At 37.3% G+C, this 12,462-nt stretch overlaps 1 protein-coding gene across 14 annotated transcripts in view; it reads left to right on the top strand.

Moving 5' to 3' along the window:
* Positions 1-12,462, top strand: part of LOC115223391 (multiple PDZ domain protein) — a 758,365-nt gene that overhangs the window by 516,134 nt on the left and 229,769 nt on the right. For 13 of the 14 annotated variants that reach the window (XR_005003540.1, XM_036512481.1, XM_036512487.1 and 10 more), the window contains one exon: positions 10,624-11,484. The exons of the other annotated variant lie outside the window; for it this stretch is intronic. Coding sequence is in view for 12 of the 13 variants with exons in the window: in XM_036512481.1 (XP_036368374.1) it covers positions 10,624-11,484 (861 nt within the window). In the remaining variant the exon portion in view is untranslated. The remainder of the gene's footprint in view (positions 1-10,623; positions 11,485-12,462) is intronic. 14 annotated transcript variants of the gene reach the window in all.

Raw genomic sequence — 12,462 nt, 5'->3', positions numbered from 1 at the left:
AAATTTGAAACTGTTATTATTTTTATTATTCATAAGGCAATGAATAAACAGTTCTGTTAATGCTTAGCAGCATTTCTTCTGGCTCTTTACATTCAAGTTCAAATGCTGCTAAGGTCCACTTTGCTTTTTAGCCATTCAGGATTGATAGAATAAGTACCAGTTGATCACTGGGGTCAATGTAATCAACTTACTCCCCTCTCCTAAACTTGCTAACTTCATGCTAAAATTTGAATCCTTTATGATTATCGCAAATGATTTCTATCATGCAGATGACCACTATGAGTGCTTCATTTATTTGAATCTCATCCAATTTGTGTGCATACCAACTCTAACAGTGCACTTCCTTCCTATATAATAACAATAATTATAACAATAATTGATGTTTTAAGCTTGCATTTCAATCCAACAGTTGCCAAACTGTAAGATGAATGTCACAAAAAACCAAAAAAGAAGCAAAAATGAGAGAGAAAGAGAGAGGAATATTGAGTGAGATTAAATAGTGGTGGTGGTGTGGTGATGGTCATTTGATTGGTTCATTGATTTATTCTCAACTTCGATTATTCAGTCTCTGTTCTGTAAAGCACTAAGTCAATAATTTCTAATTTGGTTTTACACTCTACTGTTCTTTTCCTTCGTCTTCTCTTTCATAAGTTTGTTGTTGTTTTTTGTCATTTAAGCCCCTAAATCCCCAGCCAAGACTGAACAGACTCTTCAAGCAAGGACTTCCTTCACATGTAGTCACAGATACTCCTCTCTAACTCTCATCATCAGAAACCCACAATAATATGAAGGACAGTTACTATCCATCACATCATTTTGTATATGGAAATCGAAATCAAATTTAACGACTGGCATCCGTGCTAGTGGTGCGCTAAGAGTACCATACAAGTGAGATCGTTGCCAAAACAACAAAAACATTTGAGCGAGTTCGTTGCCAGTGTCACTGGACTGACTCCTGTGCAGGTGGTGCAAAAAAGTACCATTTGAGCCTGGCTGTTGCCAGTATCACCAATACTGGCCCTTGTGCCGGTGGCACATAAAAAGCACCCACTACACTCTTGGAGTGGTTGGCGTTAGGAAGGGCATCAAGCTGTAGAAACTCTGCAAGATCAGATTGGAGCTTGGTGCAACCATCTGGTTCGCCAGTCCTCAGTCAAATCGTCCAACCCATGCTAGCATGGAAAGCGGACGTTAAACGATCATGATGATGATGATGATTACCCTATATACTTTTCTTTACTTAAGGCAATAGAATATAATTTAAAGGATATTTGGCTGCTGTTTTTAGCATGTAGAGCAACTATTACAACACAGTATAGTAGAAGAGATGTGCTGAATAATATGGCATTGCATGTAGTTGGTGTCACACTTGATTGGTAACAAGAGTCTCCTTATTAGTTGTCTGTATTGGTACTTACATCACAGGTTGTAAGAATGTATAGATTTAATGAAGCAGTGTTAATTAATTAATGAATTTCTTAATTACTTAATTAAACAGTTTTGTATCTCATTCAGAATGTAGCTGAATTAGCATCTCAATTTTACTTTGATTTGTCAGTATGTGTGTCTGTGTGAGTGCATGTTTCTGTGTGTGTGTGTGTGTGTGTGTGTGTGTGTGTGTGTGTGTCTGTATGAGTGCATGTTTCTCTGTGTGTGTGTGTGTGCATATGTGCATGCATGCATGCATGTTCATGGGCAGCATATGTGCATTGTACTTTTGTGCATATGTATACCCGTACAGACATTTTTAGACACACATGCAGAGACACTTACATACAGACAGATCAAAATGTGTGTGTGTATAAACACTGACGCAATGTGTGCGTGTATACTACAGGCACATATATAAATACTATGTACACACACTTAATGTGTATACATGTGTTTGTTTTACTTGTTGGATGTTGAGGAATGTGTAGTGACTCAGATCGTTTGGATTCCATCTAAAATTGGTAAATTGATATTGTTTGGGTTCTTTTTAAAGAACATGAGCTTTGGGAGAGTTCCAGAGAGATGATGTTTTGGGGGGAAGGGACTGGGGTTAATGGTTAGTCGGGCGGCGAGCTGGCAGAAACGTTAGCACGCCGGGCGAAATGCTTAGCGGTATTTCGTCTGTGTTACGTTGTGAGTTCAAATTCCGCCAAGGTCGACTTTGCTTTTCATCCTTTCGGGGTCGATAAATTAAGTACCAGTCACACACTGGAGTCAATGTAATCGACTTAATACCTATGTCTGTCCTTGTTTGTCCGCTCTGTGTTTAGCCCCTTGTGGGTAATAAAGAAATAGGTTAGTAGGGTGCCTGAGGGAGTTGTGCATGACATTTGTGATGAGATGAGAAAAGAGGAGTGAGTTAAAAGTGGCTGAGTAAGGGTAGGACAAGACCAAGCATTCTGAGAAACAGAGGCCGTTATAGTACCAGTAGAAAAGACGGAGAGAAGAGGCACAGCATGTCTGTGGATCAGAGGGTGGAGTGTTTCTGTGAATGATTTTATACCATTCAATCAAGCTGCCTTTCTCTAGATGCAGTCTAAGATGAGTGTAATGGAAGCAGCATTTGAAATGTGAGAGCAATACTCCATTAGGGCCTAAATTGAGTTTTGTAAAATGTCAGTAATTGTTTGAGACTGAAGTATTTTTTAGCTCTAAGGGGAAGAGCCAGTTGCTAGAATGCAGCACGAGCTGTGTTAAGGATCTGCTCATACCTGGTGAGATCTTTGGTGATAGTGGGGGTCTAACATTTGGAGGGGCTGCGGGTGCCCTAGCTGCATGGTAGCCATGTTTAAAGACAACGTTTTTTTAATGTGAGTAGTGATTGTGCATATTTGCATTACACATACCTGTATGTGTATACTCATGTGTATGTGTGTGTATGTGCATACATGTCTGTGTGCGTGTTTATATATATATATGTTATATATATATATATGTATTTTTTTGAAGGTGTATGGCTTAGTGGTTAAGGTGTTGCACTCAATATCTAACAATCGTGGTTTCAATTCTTAGATCAGGTGGTTTGTTGTATTCTTGAGTAAAATATTTCATCTCCTGTTGTTCTGCGATCACTTTGACACCAGATGCATGATACACTGTGCACCTGTTCAGGTAACATCACTATAAGCAAATAATTTTGCTGGTCGTTTTGCAAAAGCGGAATGCTCATACGTCATCTTCGACAAGAGAGTCCATCATATATATATGTATATGTGATGAAAGCCGTATTAGTTCAAAATAATAATCTGTATATAATACTTAAAGCCTAAAAATGCAGTATTCCTCTCAAGATAGCATCTTTTAAAAGCATATGTGTTAAAAATAAACAGTAATATATCACCAGTAGCAGACAAAAACAGCCGGCAATATTGATGGCTTTTCAAAATATGTATTTCTGCTTTGTTGAGAACCATCAGTAAAAAATATCCTCTTGCAGTCAGAAACTAAAATAGATTTAGCATCTACTGATACAGAAAAATTGCAATTGAAAAATCACTGATGTCATAGTTAGCCTGCAGGCTTAATAGAAATTGATTCCTTATTAGAAAATGGTAAAATACTGATTGTGACCAGTGTACATTAGCTATTTCTTTGAAAGATTTTTCAAAAGGAAATGAAACCAGTTTTCACCTGTTGTAGTCAGCATTCTATCAAAACATATTCAATACTCCACTAACAAACAGTATCAAATTCCCTACATAGCTTGCAGTCAATATATATATATATATTATATATATATATTTTTTTTTTTTTTTTTTTTTCAATAATGAGGGAGATAAATTGAATATTAATTTCTCTGCAGAACATTCTTTCTTTGTAGTTAGATCGTATGTGATCTTCTTGCATATGGTTATCCATATTTAGCCCTAAATATGCACATGTATATATATATATATATATATATATATATATATTATATATATATATGTGTATATAAATATATAGTAAAAAACAATGGTCAAAAGTCATTCCTCTTGAACTATGAGGTCGGTTTACCAGCTTCTGTAGTATATATATTTCCCATCTGGATAGGATGCTAGTTCATTGCTGGATTATTGCCCATTTTTGGCCAGTTGAATGGACTTGAGTAATATGAAACACTGCATTGGCCGGTTCCAGGAATTGACACCACAGTCTTATGATCATAAGTGCAACATCCTAACCACTAAGCTACGCACCTCCACATATATATATATCATCATTTATCATCATTAATGTCCTTTCTCCATGCTAGCATAGGTTGGACAATTCAGGAGGAGCTGGCAAGCCAGAGAGCCTACACCAAACTCCATTTGTTTTGGCATGGTTTCTATGACTAGATGACTTTCCTAATGCCAACTTCTTTACAGAGTTTACTGGGTGCTTTCTAAGTGGCACCAGCTTTTATCTTGCTTCAGCCTTTGGACTGCAGCCATTCTGAGGCACTGCCTTGAAGGGTTTAATTGAACAAATCAACTCCAGTGCCTTTTATTTTTAAAAACCTGTACTTTATTGATCACTTTTGCCAAACTACTAAATCACAGGGTCATAAACAAATCAAAACTAATTATCAAGCTATGGTTGGTGGTGGTGGTGGGGGGGGGATTTGGAGACACAAAGGCATACATACATGCACAAACACACACGATCACATGACAAGCTTGTTTTAGTTTATATCTACCAAATCCACTTACAAAGCCTGGTGCTATAATAGAAGACACTAGCCCGATGTACTATGCAATGGGACTGAACCTGAAAGCATGTGGTTGACAAGCCTGCATCTTATATATGTATGTATATATATATATATATATATATATATATATATATTGTATATATATATTGTATGTATTGTGTATATATTATTTTTTTGCCCCTTTAAAGATGTTGCTATTTATTGTAATAATACTGGCCGATTAGGTTTAAATAATTAATAAAAGACTATTTAAATAATAGATTAGTTGCTCACAATAACGACCAATTACCAACTCCTGTAGGATCCATATTGTGTCAGGAATGACTGGTTTTATTTGTCTTCTCCTCCTACTACTCCTCTACCTCTTTCTCCTGTTTATCTATTGCTCTTTCCCTTCTCTCCCCTTGACTCTCTCTCTCTCTCTCTTCTCCTCTTTCTCTCTATCTCTTCCCTTGTTTCACTTTTCTTTCATTATCTCTTCTTCTCTCCTCTCCTCTCCTCTTTCTCCTCCTCTAACTTCATTCTCTTATCTCCTTGTCCTCTCCCCCTTCTTGCTTTTATTCTCCTCCTTCTACTCCCCATTTCTCCTTATCACTTCCTTCTTTCCTTCCTTCTTTCCTTCCTTCTCTCCCTCCCCTCCTGTGTTGTAGTCTAATCAGTTTAAGTATTTCTTTGGAGAGAATTCCTTGTGGTGCTTCTTGAGACCTATTTTTGGTCTGTTGAAGAACTTGAACTTCACACTGCAAACTGACAAAATACTCGTGAATAATACCTTCCCATATATTCAATATAACAGTATATATGAACATATTTAATGCAATGATCATTAACAAAGCTAATTAAAAATAATTATGCAGTGAGGAAAAGACAATATCAGTCACTAACTAATATTATTTTAATTATTTTGGCAAATACAGGAGACAACTTTGAACATCTTTCGGTCTTAGTAAACCTCATCAGACATATAATGAAGGCTATTCCAATCATTTATTTGTATGTTAAGACCTGCATTGTGTCTCTTTTTTTTTCTATATTTTTTGGGGGTGGTTTTTAAGGCAGTAGTGTGCAGTTTCAGGAAGATTAGGCTGTTATTTCACTTAGGTGGCTCCCTCACTGACTTATTGAAATTAGGCTCATTGGTCGTGGATGGACATAGTGTTACATAGTGCTGGTGATAGGATGTGAACTTTTAACCACATGGTACTAGGAAACAAAGGAACCTCTTACACATTTGCTCAACTTACTAGATAAAGCAGCCATTTCTACCTCATATCATGCTCTAACATTTCAATATAAGAATAATATTTTACATATATGGTGTTCTAAGTACACTACATCTGAAAAAGTATGGTGAGATGGTCACAACTAGATTGTCTGGCATCAAAGGTCTATCCTGTCAGGGCCAACATAGTGTTCTACAAACGGTAACTCCAATATCCCAATGTAAGCCCAGTGTGGACGGAAACCATACGTCAGGCAAAAGGGCTAAAGCTCACTCAGTCCTAGTTATCAGTCCAACAATAACAACAACAAACAAACAAGAATATTTGCTGACAATGGAGCCTTGATCTCCATTTCATGTTGGTTCAGTCTATTCAACTGAAATTGAGTACCAGCTGAATACTGGTACCTATTTCTTTACTACCCACAAGGGGCTAAACACAGAGGGAACAAACAAGGACAGACAAACGGATTAAGTTGATTATATTGACCTCAGTGTGTAACTGGTACTTAATTTATCGACCCCGAAAGGATGAAAGGCAAAGTCGACCTCGGTGGAATTTGAACTCGGAATGTAACGGCAGACGAAATTGCACTAAGCATTTCGCCCGGCGTGCTAACGACTCTGCCAGCTCGCCATACCACCCTCTCTTTCTCTCTCTTCCCCTTCTCTCTCTTCCCCTTCTCTCTCTCCTTTTCCCCTCTCTCTCCTCCCCATCAGTTGTCTCTTCCTCAATGTGCCACTGGGGAGAGTCAAGAGGGAGTCTATCTGCTCATAACTACATAGGTGCCTAAAACAATTAGCAAAAGCATGGTATGAACTATCAGGTTATACTCATGCGTAAGTAACAGCTGACTTGTATTTATGTATGTGTGTGTCATCATCATCATCATCGTCGTCGTCGTCATGTTGATGTCCACTTTTCCTTGTCTGTATGGATTGGATGGAAATTGTCGCGGTAGATTTACTACGTTGCTAGTAATAGGTGTAGAAAATCTATCACTGTAGCAGTCCTCTTTGGAAGCAAAGCATGGGTATGCAAATGTTGGTAGACCACATCAAACTAATATAAAGCATTTGTGTAAGGTCTCTGAGTGCACCCAAGAAGACCCAAGATGACCTCCATGTGCAATGGTGGACCAAACAGACTGGGTAGAATGGGTCATGGCAATCCATGAAATAAGTACAACCAGATGATGATGATGATGATTTCTACAGTTGGATGCCCTTCTTGTTGCCAATCCTCACCTGTTTCTGAATAAGACAATAATTCTCCCAGACTGGACAGGTTTTCACAAAAGATTAGAAAGGAACGACACTGCTTGTACGACGGTGAGACTCATCTACAACTATCACATGATTTCAAAACAAGGACACACACACACACACACACACACACACACACACACACACACACACACACACATATATATATATATATATATATATGAAATGAGCTTCTTTCAGTTTTCCCTTTACCAAATCTACTGAAGGCTCTGTGGTTTGGTTTGAGGTTATAGTGGCAGACACTTGCCCAAAGTGCCATGAAGTGGGACTGAACCTAGAACCATTTGATTAGGATGCAAACTTCTCAACAGCATTGCCACACCTGCCCTTGCATGTGTGTTTGTGTGTGTGTGTATATGGGTGTATGCACGTGTCTCTGTGTGTGTAGGTGTGTGATATTACTAGTGATTAGCATGTAGTTTGTAGTATAGGTATTAGGTCTGAATTCGACTGGTACTTTATTTACTTTATCTTATCCAGCCAAGAAAGGATGAAAGGTAAAGTTGACTTGAGAGGGATTTGAACTCAGAATGTAAAGTACAGTCTGAGTACAATATACTAAAGTATTATGCTACATTATAGTATACGGTACAATAGTGTACTTTTAAGTGCAGTGTAGTGCAGTCAGGCCAGAAAGCTGTTAGTCACAAACATCAGTACACAGATAACTTCTACCTATCACATACAGAACATGCTTAGCTTCTTTCTCTCTCTTTATCTCCCTCTCTCTCTCTCTCTCTCTCTCTCTCTCTCTCTCTCTGCCGTTCTCTCTGTTTCTCTCTCCATACATAGGTATATCTTTTACTCTCTTTTTTTACAACTTGCCATTGATCTGACATTTTATATAAGTGTGCGCTGGCAGCAATGACCACCACTAGCACTACCACCACCATCAACATCACTACTACTACTACTACTACTACTACTACTACTACTACTACTGTCCTGGTGATGCTGGAATCAATTGATTGTGTACTGCCAAATAGCAGGCGACTATTTCTAGTAGAACTGTTGTGGTGACCTCCTCATCCTTAGTTCTTACTTTCCTAGTTGCTCTCAATTTTGTCACAAGGAGGACTGTGAAGAAGGTAACTCAATCTGGGAGGAAGGAAAAAAGCAACGGCAACAAAACCAGATCTTAATAATAGTGACAACACACACACACACACACACACACACACACCACACACACACACACACACACACACACACATGTCTGTAGAGATATGAGTAGGTTTGGATTTAGAAACTGGCGGGAAGTAAAAACCTGAATATATTACTGCAGTGTGTGTGTGTGTGTATACACACACACACACACACTTTGTATATAAAAGTCGTCCGTTTGTAACAAGTTCATGGGCCACAGTTTCATACCAAGGTAACTACATCAGTGTAAATCTCAAAAGGGTCCGTAAACTGTGTGACTTTCTTGGGAACTTGTTCTATAAACCCAGGCAAACCCAAGTATTACCAATAGTCTATACACACACACACACACACTCACACACTCTCCTCTCTCACACACACACACACTCACACACTCTCTCTCTCTCCTCTCTCACACACACACACTCTCTCTCTCCTCTCACACACACACACTCTCTCTCCTCTCTCACACACACACCACACACTCTCTCTCTCTCTCTCTCTCCTCACACACACACACACACTCACTCTCTCTCTCTCCTCTCTCTCACACACACACACACACACTCTTTCTCTCTCTCTCTCTCTCCTCACACACACACACACACACACCTTATATTTACATGACTTTTGTAGCTGCGAGCACTTGAGAAATTTCATTCTAGAGACCGGCAGTTCCTGCTTGTTTTGAGAAGTGTTATACATGTAATTTAGTGTAATAGAAAAACTTCTCAAGTGTTTTCATTTTTTTTAACACACAGATACATATATACATTCATACATAAATAAATTATAAGTAGGTAGATAAGATATACATACATGCATTATACATATTCATGCTCTGCTCATCCATATAAATGTCTCAGTTTATTAAATTTAGACAATGTTCTCCTAAAAACTTTCACATTAGCTATCTCTATACATAGCAAATTTTTTTTCTTCAACTTAAATTTTTGACACTGGCTTATCTGATAATTTCCTTATTCCCTTATCCATCTGAAGAATCTAATTCTATTATTGTTTATCTTTCTTTTCTTTCTCTCCTTCCTTCTTTCTGCCTCTCTTTCTTCTTCATCTTCTTAATGTTATTATCATTGTTGTTAAAGTTTTTAATGCATGTTGAAAATTACAAATATATCTGCTTTCCATGTAAATATTAAATGCTTATTCATTGTGTAAAATATTTCATATTTGTTTCGCTTTTTTTTTCCATAAATATTTAAAAAACTTTTTCACCAGAAATTCAGTATGTATATAAGGCAGGATATATTTTAAGATAATACAAATACATACATATATATATATTTTTGGACCCTAAATAAATTATTTTTCCTTTACCTTAAACTATTTCCTATAATTATGTCTTATGTTTATTCATTTCTAACCATACAGGACTTGTTTTCTCAGCAATATTTTCTCAGTAAAATTGCTCAGAAAAAGTATCCTCAATGTAGTTGCCAAGGTGTTTTTTTAAAAAGATAATGATTGTTTTTGATGAAAAATAAGATCTACATAAATACTCACACTCATACACGGGTGAACCTTTGAAAGAAAGTAGCACTCAATACATCTGTTGGAGTTACATGTATTTGACTCAACTTCACATTTCTTGAAGTTCCTTGCATGTAGCCCTCAGCCACCTAATCATACATATATATATATATATAAATTGTGAGTCTGTGAGATTATTTTATACTTCTTCCTCATTGAAAATCCTTATCTTGGCATTTATTCACAATGTTCATATTATTGCTCTATGTGATTATTGTAGCTTGTATTTTGTACAAAGCTTATAGAAACTTTATGGTTTATCTAAGGTTATGAAAACTAGAAATGAAAATAGTTTATAGTTTTAGCTGAAAATAATATCACTCAATAAAAAGATGAATTTACATTAAAAATTTGTTTAAATAACTGTAAAATATAAACAGAGAAAATATTTTTAAAAAATAAATTACATACACGTATGCATATAGGCATGCATGCACGCACACGCACACACACACAAACATACACGTGTGTGTGTTTGTGTGTGTGTATGTGTGTGTGCTGAAAAACTGAAAGCATTTTTTTAAGAAAAATAAATTTGTTTTTTGATGCGAGTGCTTAAAGCTCTCTCTTATTTTTTTTTTCTTCTTTATCTTTTTCTGATATAACTTCTTTCTTTTTCTTGGATTTCGGCTTTTTTTTTTTTTTTTTTATAAATACTTTTGAAAATTCTTGTGCATGATGCTGTTAACTTTATAAAATTATTGTGCATGTTTCTATTCTCGATGTTGTCTTCTATGTTTCTTGCCTGCAGATCCTGTATTTAAATGCACCACTTGTTCCACTGAGTTCTGCACATGCTATTTCCAACTCTGCAGTCCCTTCATTATCATCATCCTTATCATCACCATTAGCATCACCACGTGCATCACCTACACTACCACCACCATCACTATATACTGCTGCTGCTAGTACTGCTGCTGCTACTACTACTACTACTTCTACTACTACCATTACTGAGGCTACTGTTGATGTTGATGTTGATATTGATGCTGATGTTGATGTTGATGCTTCTGTTACTTCTGAGCAGCCAGTTCTGCTAGCTGCTGCTGCTGCTGCTCCTACTTTTGAACCAACTGCTAGCTTAGAAGAGAATTATCAGGTGGTCAACACTTTGGAATTTAGAGAAGAAAGTAATGTAATTGCAGAGTTTCCAGACAAAACTAAATCAGTCTCATTACAAGAGCCTCTGTACTCATATCCAGAACTGAGTCCTGATCTGCTAACTCAACCTTTGAAACCAGCTCTCCCTCCAAAGCCTACTGATATTAAGTTGGGAACTGCCAAAACACAGAACTTGATCCGCGAGGACAGCTTCTATGAGGACGAAGACTTAATAACAGCTACGGTGGTAAAATCAAACTTGAAATCACCACTCATTGAATCTGAGGTGGAATCACATGAAACTGATTTAAGCTTATCGTCTAAACACTCTGAAGATGAGTCTCCCGATGGCATTTCTGAGGCTCAAGAGGCTTCTTTAGCATTAAATCTCATTGATAATGAGGAGAAAGCTTCCATAGAAACAGACAGCTTTCCTTTGTCCCAATTCGGTGGTGTTGTTTCTGAGTCTATTCACAGCATTGATGTTGCACAGGAATTATGCAAAACAAAGGTAGTAAATTTTCTTCAATCTCATAGTCTGTTGTTTTGTTTTTTTACTTGTAAATGGTAAAAAGAAGAAAAATGACAATCGGTAAATCTTTAATTTTCTTTCTTTTTTTTTAAATGTTTTCTTCTTTGTTTGTTTAATCAAAATATATTTATATATGCTATTAAGGCGGCGAACTGGCAGAAACGTTAGCGCGCCGGGCGAAATGCGTAGCCGTATTTCGTCTGCCGTTACGTTCTGGGTTCAAATTCCGCCGAGGTCGACTTTGTCTTTCATCCTTTGAAGGTCAATAAATTAAGCACCTGTTACGCACTGGGGTCGATGTAATCGACTTAATCCATTTGTTTGTCCTTGTTTGTCCCCTCTATGTTTAGCCCCTTGTGGATAGTAAAGAAATATATTTGAGTTGTTCTAATGAAATGTATTGATTATATAAAGGCACAAATCCAGGGTGGGGAAAAATCAACTGAACTGTCAGAGAGTCGAGAAAGATGCCTTGTAGCAACTATTCAGGCTCTTTGCTTCCTGACAGCAATGCCTGCAATAACACTGGTGTCAAGCTGTATTGGCCCATGTTGATGGCTTTTGGATAGGCAACAGTTGTAAGGACGGGGAATACTTGCATGCACAGACAACTGCTGGCCTTCCTCAAAAATTCTTGCCCAGATTTACTCTTCATGTGCAGTTGATAGATTTCACTTGGCCCTTGGGTGTCTTCCGCAGAGGCCACTCCTTTGCAAACATTTGAGCCAGGTCGATAATCTAAGGATAACTTCCTCCCCTTTCACTAGTCACGGACAGCACCCTATAACCCAAGAAGGATCATAATCGTTGTCTTCTATTTCCTGACTAAACCTTAAGAAAAAAAAAGCAATCCCTATAAACATTTAAAATTGTTTAGCTTTTGTACTGGATATTCTCAATTCTTTAAACTTCATAACTTATTTTGATAAATGTGGCTGACAATGGAGGGTTTCTTTT

This window comes from Octopus sinensis, linkage group LG23 (assembly GCF_006345805.1).
Source record: "Octopus sinensis linkage group LG23, ASM634580v1, whole genome shotgun sequence".
Classification (NCBI taxonomy): domain Eukaryota; kingdom Metazoa; phylum Mollusca; class Cephalopoda; order Octopoda; family Octopodidae; genus Octopus; species Octopus sinensis.
Note: the sequence above shows the minus strand (reverse complement) of the source record. Positions and strands in the feature narration are given on the sequence as shown.